This window comes from Muscardinus avellanarius (assembly GCF_963383645.1).
Source record: "Muscardinus avellanarius genome assembly, chromosome: 2".
Classification (NCBI taxonomy): Eukaryota; Metazoa; Chordata; class Mammalia; order Rodentia; family Gliridae; genus Muscardinus; species Muscardinus avellanarius.
In genome coordinates, this window is record NC_137787.1 from 130181406 (window position 1) to 130193511 (window position 12106).

Genomic DNA, 12106 nt, shown 5'->3' on the forward strand with positions numbered 1-12106 from the left:
AAACTAATCATAGATTAAAAATCAAGGAAAACTTCATCAATCCTGGCTTTTCAGGCTTCTAGCTCTTCTAAATAACCATTTCACATGTAAGACTTCAGAACTTCTAGCACCCTGAGGTCCATTGTGTGCATAAAGCCCTGGATACCTGTGACCTGGAGTCTTGCTCTCTTCTTTTTTCCATGAGTTAAGTCCTAGAAACTTAGTTTGGATACATGCGATACAGTATCTTACATGATTTTCTCTTTGGCCAGTGCATCAATTAATAGAAACAATTCAAAAAGAGCATTTTCTTTCCTTAGTAATTCAGGTTCTTCTGCACAACTCTTAGCTTACTGTGGGATACAACGTACAGGTTGCTTAGCAAGTTGCTGATGGCACCCGCATATACAATGTGTGCACACAGGGTGCTTTGAAGACCTGAATAGTTTGTAGAGAGGAGATCCTGTCATTGTTTACCATGTGACAGTACCACATAATGGGTAGGGTGGTTCTCTGAAATTCTATCACCTAGTCCCCTCCTATGCTTATTGTTAAAAACCAAGTAGACAATAAAAGCCTTCAATTTTTGTTCCACCGTATTTGGCAACATTGTGATATGGTCCTGATAAAATCCGTATCTTTTCCAGCTATACCACTGCTGGGTATCTTTCCAAAGGTACCAAAATCAGAGAATTGAAGTAATATATGTATATTCATGTTTATAGCAGCACAATTCACAATAGCCAGATTATGGAATCAACCTAGTGTACATAAACAGACGAATAGACTACAAAATTGTGGGATATACACAATGGAATTCTACTCAGCAATAAAGAACAACAAAATTATATCATTTGCAGAAAAATTGATGGACCTGGAGAACATAATGTTAAGTGAGATTAGCCAGTCACAGAAAGTGAAGGGTCACATATTTTCTCTACTATGTGAAAGCTAGGGAGTAATCAGGATACCAGAGGGGCTTTAGATAATGGAGAAGAAACTTCAGTGGAGCCAAGTAGATGCTCTAGGGGAAGGAGAGGGAAGGAAGGAGGATCAGTGAAGGAATTACTTTCATCAACAGTATGTACGTATGTGAGAATACCAGTGTCAATATCAATATTTTGTATAGAGAAGGCTGGGGAGAATGGGGAGGGAGCCGGGTGCATGTGTGCTACTGTCACTGTGATTTACATCATGATGTGAGACTATAATGTACCAATAAAAGTATATAAAAAAGAACACTTCTCATCTCTGCAAATGCTACAACATGAACAGTAAGTCCATGTCTAAATCTACATTTTACTTAATATATATTTTATTTAATGTGTATGCTTTTTTGTGATTAAACCCAGAGGCATTCTACCTCCAAGTTATACCCCTCAGTTCAATTTTTTTTTTTATTTCTTATTTGGAAATAGGGTCTCACTAAGTTGCCAAAGCTGGCTTTGAACCTGTGTCTCAGCCTCCCAAGCACTGAGATTATAAGTGTGCACCACCACGCTTGGCTTAATGTATTTGCTTTATATATAATACATATATTTGGTGGCAATGGGAGTTGAACCCAGGGTATTCTACCTCTGAGCTACACCCCCAGACTTATTTTTCTTTATTAGGAAACAGAGTCTCACTAAGTTGTTGAGGCTGGCTTCAAACCTGAGATCCTCCTGTCTTAGCCTCTAAATTCTGGGATTACAGGCATGCACCAACATGCCTGACTTATTTTTATTTGACCAAATATAATAGCTGCAATATGCCAAGCACCATTTTAACAAAACAGAAGATTTTAATTTTGTGAATAAATTTTATTTAAAGCATAAAAGGCATGTCTCCACGAATTAGTTAGATGTATTTTGCATATGTTCAAAAGTTTATAGACTGAAATATACCCCTAATTAATTAGTCAAGTTTTTAAAAATATACCGTTCCTTTGGAGTCAGAACTTAATGTGTGGTTTTAAAAATGCAAACAGTTATGTTTTTGACATTGTGTGTGTTTTGTTCAAGGGCATTCGGTCCACTTTGGTGCCATGAAGACATCACACCTAAAAATCAAAATTCAAAGAGTGCAGAACAGCTCACTAATTTTCTACGCCACGTTGTATCCGTATTTAAAGATTCCAAATCAGGTATGTCTTTCTCTTTACCTGAATCCCTCTCTCAGCGTTCTTCTTGTCATGGGACTCTCTCCATTATGACAACAAACCTTGTCATGTGGTCCTGACACTCAACACCTAGGGCACGGCAATTCACAGGAGAGTTTTGAAGTTTATTCCAGATGCTGCCTAATTGATCCATAGTTCATATCATCTATACTTGCATTATTCATTAGCAAGTAATTTCTTCAACCCTGCTTGTTCTACTTGCTTCTTTTACCTTACTAGCATTAAACTGTACCCATATTGATTTTACCTAAACATAACCACAAGACATAAAGCTCCTGAATTGACTTTTGTCAGTTTCAACCATTAAAAATGGTCAGCTGGTTTAATTAAACAATTGATTGAAGTGGTCAAAGTGTTTTTACAAAAAAGAATTTGAGCTAGGGCTGTAACTTAGTATGAGAGTGCTTGCCCAGCATACAAGAGGCCATGGGTTTCACCCCCAACATCTCCAAAAAGAAAAAAAGAAAAAAGAAAGAAAAGAAAAAGAGGCCAGGTGTGGTGGCGCATGCCTGTAATCTCCTTACTTGGGAGGCTGAGACGGGAGGATTGCAAGTCCATGGCCAGCCTCTGCAACTTAGTGAGACCCTGTTTCAAAGTTAAAAAAAATAATAAGATAGAGCTGGGGGTGTAGCTCAGAGGTAGAATGCCCTTCCTGGGTTCAATCCCTAGTACAAAAAAAAAAAAAGAATTTATAATAAAATAATTTTGGGGTTTGTTTTGTTTTATTTTTATTTTTGATGCTAGGAATTAAACCCAGAGGCATTATATCTCTAGCTACAACCCCCAGCCCTTTTATTTATTTATTTTTTATTAATTGTTGAGGCTAGCTTCAAACCTCCCAAATTCATGTATTGGAATTACAGACATTCACCACCCTGCCCAGCTAATTTTTTTTTTTTTAATGAAGCAGGGTGCTACTAAATTGCTGAGGATGACCTTGAACCTGCAGTTCTTCTCTCTTAGCCTCTCGGGTCCTGGGAGGCATGAGTCACTGCAATCCCTTGCTCTTGGCCTTCCACTTGTTTGCCAACAATTCAAATGACCATTCAATATTCCGAACACAGAATGCTTCCCATGTAAACTATAGTAGCACCGTCATAGTTAAGTGTCTGCACACAGCTAAATTCCTTTCAGATCCAACTAGACCTGGCTGATTTGTGTGCACAATTTAAACTTTGTTCCTCATCATTCATCATGATGTAAAAGTTATCTCTACCTTCTTTCTTTCTTTTTTTTTTTTTTTTTTTTTTTTTTGGTGGTACTGGGGTTCCTGGAAGCCCTTCTACCTCCGGGCTACACTCCCAGACCTATTTTTACATTTTTATTTGGAAACAGGATCTCCTAAGCCAACGCACGTGGCTGGCTTCGAACCTGCGCGATCCTCCTGTCTCTGCCTCCCAAGCGCGGGGATTACAAGCGTGCGCCACCACGCCCGGCTTACCTTCTTTCTCACACCAAACTGGTAACATTAAATCTGGCCTCCTGGCTATCCCAGCTGCTTTGATATTTAACATATTTTTATGTTTGAAACATTCTCGATTAGCCATATCTCTTTTCATGACAGGATATCTACTAAAACCAAAAAAAAAAAAAAAAAACTGATAAACTCATATGGGGAAAGTCGTTCCAGTCATCATATTGGCACATTTTTTTGTTGTTTGTTGTTGTTGTTGTTGTTCCTGGGATTCATCCCAGGGCCTTGCATATGTTAGGTAAGTACACTTCCACTTAACTTCATCCCCAGCACTTTCTATTTTTATAGTTTTATTTCGAGACAGGGTCTTACTAAGTTTCCCAGGCTGGCCTTGAACTTATGATCATCCTGCATCAGCCTTCCAAATAGCTGGGATTATATAGACCTGCACCACCAAGCATAGCTAGGATTGCCGCATCCTGTTTTATGTTTCCCTTTGAAATTCAATTGAAATAGCAAGAAAAGCTACGTAAAGCTGGGAATGGTGGCGCATGCCTGTAATCCTAGTATTAGGAGGCTGAGACAGGAAGATCTTAGGTTCACAGCTAGCCTCAGCAATTTATAGCAAGCCCCTCTACAATTTAGTGAGACCCTGTTTCAAAATACAAAATGAAAATAGGGCTGTGGGTATACCTCAGAGGTAGAATGCCTCTGGGTTCAATCCCCAGTCCCCCCCCCTCAAAAAGCCACTTAATAATCAAACACAGCCTAAAGGAAGAAGCTTACTACTCATATATGTAACATTAATTTGCTAAAACCTTGGATTGTATGAAAATAATAAAAATGAGAAGACATGCCTTATACTGGACTCCGAGGGCACTTCAGACAACTTAGTCTAAGTCTTTACATCTTGATCAAGCTGTTTTTGACCCATTCTGTTTCCTCATGCATCCTAGTTTTCAGAAGTGCGCACACACACACACGATGTTCCTGGAAGCACTTTTACTAATCAGGATAGGATAGCTGCTATAACAAACAAGCCACAGAGTTCAGCGCCCAAACACATTAAAGGTTATTCTTGGATCACATCACAAGTTGGTATAGATGTTGGGCAAGTGATCTTTCACAGAGTACTCCAGGGATCCTCCATCCTTTTCCCCTCCCCCCACCAAGGACACTGTCATGATGGTGGTAGAGGTCTACAGTTGTACTAGTATAGTTCTTACTTTCAGTTTCATTAGGATTTAAATAAATTTATAGCCAGGCATGGCGGTCCATGCCTGTAATCCCAGTACTTTGGAGGCTGAGACAGAGGATCAGAAGTTCAAGACCAACCTCAGCAGCTTATCAAGATCATCAGTAACTTATTGAGAACCTGTTTCAAAATAAAACATAATTTTTAGCTGGATATGGTGGCAAAAATCTATAATCTCAATTCTTGGGAACCTGAGACAGGAGGATATAAGGTCAAGAGCAGCCTCAGCAATTTAGCAAAACGCTCAGAATCCTAGAGAGACCCTGTTTCTAAATAAAAAATAGAGAAAGATGGAGGTATGCCTCGGAGGTAGCATGTCCCTGGGTTCAGTCTCCAGTACCACAAAGAAAAATAAATTCATTAATTAGCTAATTAACTCACTGCTTATTACCAGGGGTTCTAACATCTGCATATAAAATAGTTCAAGTGGTAAAAGTGTGTTAAATTTACAACAAAATATATAATCTATTAATAAGTTGTCTAAACTTAATCCTAAATTTCCCACCCTAAATGTGCATTTTCCAAGCCCTCTGCTGTGCGGAACATTTTCTTGTATATTCTACTTGTCTCTGGGGTCAAACGGCCAAGCTGTGGCTTGAGATCAATGGTATGGATTTTTCTTTCTTGCCCACTTTCACATGACAACCAAGTGCCTCATGGAGCCTTTCAGGTCATGAGGATGGCTAATATCTCTGTGCCATTTGGGTTCTCTGATTCTTGTTTGCTCTTCTTCCTACAGAGCAGAACAGCCAGGGTACAGTTTAATGACACAGAATTCAATCATGAGCCTTATCTTGCATTTTTATTTCTATCTGATCCAATGGTTTTCTGATGTCTAAGATTACAGGTATATAATTGGAAGAACAAATATTCAGGTGAAAGTTTAAATCGCGACTGCCTTCTTTGCAGTGTCTCATTTCAGTATCAGAATATGTTCAAAGCAAAGCCTTTGACACCAAACTTAGTTGTGTTTAGAGTCGACTTCAGCCACTAGCAACTTTCCTCTATCCTGAAAGTGTCTTTCTAACATTTTTATCTTATGGAAAAAAATGGAATAAGAGTATTCTAAGTAAGAAGGCCTACAGAAGACTATTACAGAAAAGCGGCAGGGTAATAAGAAATAATACATCTGTGGACGTGTACTATGAACCAGTTGTAGTACTGGACACTTTCTAAGCTCATTCTCATAGCAATTCAGACAGATGCTGCTGCACACAAGTTGGAGAAGGAAACAATTCTTAGACAAGTGTCTTCCTCAGAGTTACAAAGCTCCTAATTCAAAGCAGGGCCACCTTGCTCCAAAGTTTTTACCTTTTTTGACTACACTGTGTTTATTCAAGTGTCATCCAAAATTTGTTTTTATTTTAAAATGATTGCTTTCTTATCCTTTATGGGGACAGGAGCTTGATACGTTACCCCATCGAGGCTTGAACTCCTAGATTCAAATGATCCCCCTGTTCTGGCCTCCCAAGAATCAGAGACTAGAGACATGTACCACTGGCCCTGGCTTAAAATGGTTGATTTCTTTTTTTCTCTTTTGGTGGTACTAGAGATCAAACCCAAGGGTATTCTACCACTGGGATATACCCCTAGCCCTTTTTATTTTTTATTTTGCAACAGGGTCTTGCTTAGTTGCCCCAAATGGCTTTGAACTTAGGATCCTCCTGTCTCAGCCTCTCGTGCACTAGGATTATAGGCCTGCGGCAGCTGGATTTTCTAATAAGTACCCATGGGGTAGCTTTGTGCTGTTCACCTGTTTAAACCTACAGAGGACTTTGATGCCCTGCTTCCATTTCCAGCGCAGAGGCTGACCTGTTCCTGGCTCTTTGGCCCTAGGTTTCCACCTGGAGCAGCACTTGAGCGAGGTGGCGCTGCAGACGGCCCTCGCCAGTTCTTCAAGGCACTATGCCGGCCGGTCTTTCCAGATATTCAGGGCCCTCAAGCAGCCCCTGTCGGCACACGCCCTGTCTGACCTCCTGTCCAGATTGGTGGAGGTGATCGGAGAGCACGGAGATGAGATTCAGGTATGGAAGAGGAGCCCTGAGCTCAGAAAGACTGAGCTCAGGGCTACCCTCAGGGATGAGTGTTAACTTGCCTTGAGCCTTTGTTCTCCCCAGTTATCCCACCCATTTGGACAATTCATTTAAAAACAGTTTTAGAAGCCGGGCATTGTGGCACACACTTGTAATCCGCATGCTTGGGAGACTGAGACAGGAGGATTGCACAGGTTCAAAGCCAGCCTCAGCTACTTAGTGAGGCCCTGTTTCCAATTAAAATAGAAAATAGGTCTGGGAGTATAACCCAGAGGTAGAAAGCCTCTGGGTTCCACCCCCTGTATCACCCTCCCCCCAAAAAAAAACAGTTTTAGGCTGGGTGCGGTCACACACTTGTAATCCTAGTACTTGGGAGGCTGAGACAGAAGGAGCACAGTTTCACAGCCAGCCTCAGCTACTTAGTGAAGCCCTCTGCAACTTATGAAATACTGTTTCAAAATAAAAAATAAAAAATAGGGCTGGAGATGTAGCTCAGAAGTAGAATGCCCTTGGGTTCAATTGCCATTGGGGGGGGGGGTAGTTTTAGAAGTTGGCCTTTGTGTTTCCAAAAATCACCCCAGGGGACATTGTTCTAAAAATTTAATGAGTATTGCTCTTTATTATTATTATTATTATTATTATTATTATTATTACCATCATCATCATCATCATCATCATTTCCTGGGGATGGATCCCAGGGGCATTCTACCTCCGAGCTATACCCCCAGCCTTATTTTTCATTTTTTTTTATTTTGAAACAGGGTCTCACTAAGTTGTAGAGAGCATCACTAAGTAGCTGAGGCTGGTTGCAAACCCGTGATCCTCCTTTCTCAACCTCCCAAGTACTAGAATTATAAGCTTGCACCGCCAAGCCCAGCAACTATTCTGTTTTATAAAACAAGTATCTGAAAATCTTTTGGTAGCTTCTTCCTTATTGCTCATTTGTTGGTTTTATTTGGCTGGTGGAGAGGTGTTATTTTGTAATTTGGGAGGTTTTGCCTCCCACTGAGGAGGCAGCTAAATGGACTCCTCACCCAGAGCAGAGATCTCTGTCTCACCTGTGCAAAGCCTGACCTTCCCCTGATGGTCAGCCTTCAGTTTCCTGAGAAGAACTGGACATAGGATAAGGGAGGAGCTTCAAAGGGAGACCCAGAGACTGGGGAGCTGAGCATGCCAGCTCTGAGGCTTGGCCTCACCCCTTTTTCCCTTAGTCAAGGTCCTGCATCTCAGGAAGCCACACACCTGCAGACTCAACCTTTATCTCTTCTGGCCACTGGAAGTGCTCATAAAATGCCAGTAAGGCGCAGACCTTGCCCCTCATCTCATGGTCTCTGGCTTTCAAACATTGCCACTCTGTATGTCAGTCACCCAACCTTCTTTAGCAGGGGACCATGCTTGCCCCTTGTGTGGGATTTCAAATTCCACGGAGGCTGTCAAACCTAGGAAGTAAATCCTTATTATCTGCTAACTTGTAAGCCACCTGCATTTCCTAAATGGCCCTTAAAATTTGTTTTTGGACTTTGTAAATTAAAGCAATACTGTCTAGCTCTCAGGGATATTAATGATATTGGAATAAAGTTTGCATGAATTAAATTTATCTTCAGAAAGTTAACACTGGCTATAAGTAGCACAAAATGATACCTTTTTTTATGATCGGCAGGGTTATGTAATGGAAGCACTCTTGACCTTGGAGGCTGCTGTGGAGAACTTGTCTGACTGCTTGAAGAACAGTGATCTTTTAACTGTTTTATCTCGGTGAGAATCAGCTTGCTGAAATTTTGAAATCAAATTTACTGCACTGAATATTTGGGAGATGCTGGAATTTGGGCAGAGTACAAAGAGCAAGTCTAGTTTTTGAAGTCTATTTATGACCTGGAAAAATATGTGTGCTATTTCCTCAAGAGTATTTTTTTTTGTAAAGGAAGTTACATCACATATATATATCTATACACATTTTATAAATATTTTGCCAGGCGTGGTGGCTCACGCTTGTAATCCCAGTATTCGGGAGGCTGAGACCAGAGTATCGCGGTTCGCGGACAGCCTCAGCTACTTAGTGAGGCTCTCCACAACTCAGTGAGACCCGGTTTCAAAATAAAGAATAAAAAATAGGGCAGGGGGCGTAGTTCAGAGGTCGAATGCCCCTGAGTTCCATCCCCAGACCCACAAAAATAATAATAATAAATAAATATTTTAAAATGTCAAGATGATAGACACTATCTGGCATGGTGGCATATACCTGTAATTCTAGTACTTGGAAGGCTGAGACAGGAGGATTGCAAGTTCACAGTAGTGAACTTAGAATTTAGTGATGCCCTTTGTAATTTAGTAAGACTCTGTTTCAGAATTTTAAAAAATACGACCTGGAGGGAGGGGATAGCTCAGAGGTAGAAGGCCCCTAGGCTTAATCTCTAGCACCACACACAAAAAAATGAAGATAGATACCATATATTATTCCTTCGTCATACAAATCTTTATGATTTTTACATTCTTTTTTAAGTCCTTTAGTATTTTCAAGTATTATATAATAATTACCCTACTTATAACATGAATATACTCAAAGCTCATCTAACCATTCCTATAAAAACACTTTAAAAAATTCCTATATAGTATCTTTTTTGTTCCTACCATGTGTAATAATCATTTTCAAATTATTTATGATCCCATGTTAGTATAAGTGACTTCTTTCTTGAAATTGAGTCAGTAATGTTATCTTAAATACTTTGTTGTTTAATGTTATCAAAATACTTTAGTATATATATATTTATTCGTTCATTCATTAAATACTGAGGATTGAACCCAAGGGCATTCTACCTCTAAGCTATACTCCCAACCCTATTTTATTTTCATTTTAAAATAGGGTTTCACTAAGTTGTGGAAGGCCTCAGAAATCTGCAGAGGCTGACCACAAATCTGGAATCTTCCTGTCTCAGCCTCCCAAGTACTGGAATTGGAGATATGTGCCACCACACCCAGCTAGTGTTTTATTTATTTATGTGTGTGTGTGTGTGTGTGTGTGTGTGTGTGTGTGTGTGTGTGTGTGTTTTACTGGGAATGGAACACAGGGGCACTCTACCTCCAAGCTACACCCCCAGCCCTTTTTTTTTTTTTTTCAGTAATAGGGATAGAACCCAGGGGCATTGTACCTCCAAGCTACACCTCCAGTCCTATTTTATAGTCATTTTAATTTGGAAACAGGGTCACACTGAGTTGTGAAGGGCCTCACGAAGTAGCTGAGGCTGTCTGTGAACTGTGATCTTCCTGTCTCAGCCTCCCAAATGTTGAGATTACAAGTGTGTGCCACCATGCCTGGCTTACAAGATTTATTTAAATCAATAAAGATTAAACAGAAAAATTGGAAGTTTTATAGCATAAAATTATAATAATATATTCCAGGCGTGGTGGCGCACGCTTGTAATCCCTGTGCTTGGGAGGCAGAGACAGGAGGATTGCACTGGTTCGAAGCCAGCCTGGCTGGCTTAAGAGACCCTGTTTCCAAATGAAAAATCTAAAATGTGTCTGGGAGTGTAGCCTGGAGGTAGAAGGGCTTCCAGGAACCCCAGTACCACCAAAAAAAAAAAAAAAGTTTAAAAAAAATTATAATAATATAATTTCTATTATAATATAAATACATTATAACATAATATAAATAATATAGTATAATAAATAATTATTATATAATTTATATTATAATATAAATAATATATAAATATATAATAATATAATTTTTTATAAAATTTTGGAAGTGTAAAAAATTTCCTTTGACCTGAACATTTGCTAACATTTACATTTTCTTTCTCTTTCTAGATAATATGCTTTCCATTTCCGTTTTTATCAGTTAACATAATAGAGTTTGTACTAATTAGGTATAGTTTTCATAATTACTTCTATCCAAATTCAAATAAAAATTAAATGTAAGATTAGTAAACTTTTTTAGGGTCTCAGTAAGTAGAAGTCAGTATTGACCTTTGTTTTTATTTTGTTGAAGAAGGTTGTTCTTCTTAAGGTTGATTTTTATTGATAAAAAATTTAAGGATAAGGAAAAAGTAATTAATAGGAAATAGTATTTCCAAAGAATAGTTTTCCTCCTTTCTTTAGTGGTTCTCAAGGGATCTGAATAGACTGGCTTTTCAGTGAAGCTTCTTGGCTCACTATTAAACATATTTATTTTTATACCCAGCTCTTCATCACCGGATCTAAGCTCTAGTACTAAACTAACAGCAAGCAGAAAGAGCACAGGGCAACTAAATGTGAACCCTGGGGCTGCCAGTGGAAACACCACAACCTCAGAACGAAGCCGCCATCAAAGAAGCTTCTCTGTGCCCAAGAAATTTGGTGTTGTTGACCGATCCTCTGACCCACCTCGAAGTGCCACCCTGGACAGAATTCAAGCTTGTACCCAACAGGGTCTCTCCTCAAAAACCAGAAGCTCCTCCTCCTTGAAGGACAGTCTCACAGATCCATCCCACATAAACCATCCCACCAACCTGTTGGCCACCATCTTCTGGGTCACGGTGGCCTTGATGGAGTCTGATTTTGAGTTTGAATACTTAATGGCCTTAAGGCTGTTAAATCGACTGCTGGCGCATATGCCACTTGATAAAGCTGAGAACCGAGAAAAACTTGAGAAACTCCAGGGGCAGCTGAAGTGGGCAGACTTCTCGGGGTTGCAGCAGCTGTTGCTGAAAGGATTCACATCCCTCACCACCACAGACCTGACCCTGCACCTCTTCAGCTTGTTGACACCAGTGTCCAAAGTCCCGATGGTGGATTCGTCCCAAGCTATTGGTAAAGCCAGCGTCCTCCACTCTTACAGTGCTGGTAGCAGTGCTGTTCATCTTTAGTGTAATAAGTTAATATTGACTTACTGCTTTTAACAATTTTGCCAAGAAATAGTTCTTTGGGTACCGTTTGATTTTTCTTTTAAAATGCTATATTACAGGGCCATGGGTGTGGCTCACTGACAAAGCACTTGCTTCGTATGCTTGAGGCCCTGGGTTCCGTCCCCAACATTGCCAAAAAAAATCTACATAATATGTCTTCATTTATATTATAGAAAATATTCCAGGGCAATAGAATAAAAGGGACAGAAATTATATATAAGATAACAGTAATTTCTTTTCTTTTTTTTTTTTTTGCGGGTTTGGGGATGGAACCCAGGGGCATTTGACCTCCGAGCTACACTCCTGCTCTATTTATTTTTTTATTCTTTATTTTGAAACCAGGTCTCAGTGAGTTGCAGAGGGGCCTCACTAAGTAGCTGA

General features: G+C 39.8%; 1 protein-coding gene across 2 annotated transcripts in view; it reads left to right on the forward strand.

The window, feature by feature from the left end:
* The window catches only part of FRY (FRY microtubule binding protein), a gene marked incomplete at both ends in the record, with an annotated part of 292951 nt that overhangs the window by 211341 nt on the left and 69504 nt on the right, over positions 1-12106 (forward strand). For both annotated transcript variants that reach the window (XM_080719965.1, XM_080719966.1), the window contains 4 exons: positions 1983-2104; positions 6646-6833; positions 8503-8597; positions 11023-11630. In XM_080719965.1, coding sequence (XP_080576091.1) covers positions 1983-2104; positions 6646-6833; positions 8503-8597; positions 11023-11630 — 1013 coding nt within the window. The remainder of the gene's footprint in view (positions 1-1982; positions 2105-6645; positions 6834-8502; positions 8598-11022; positions 11631-12106) is intronic.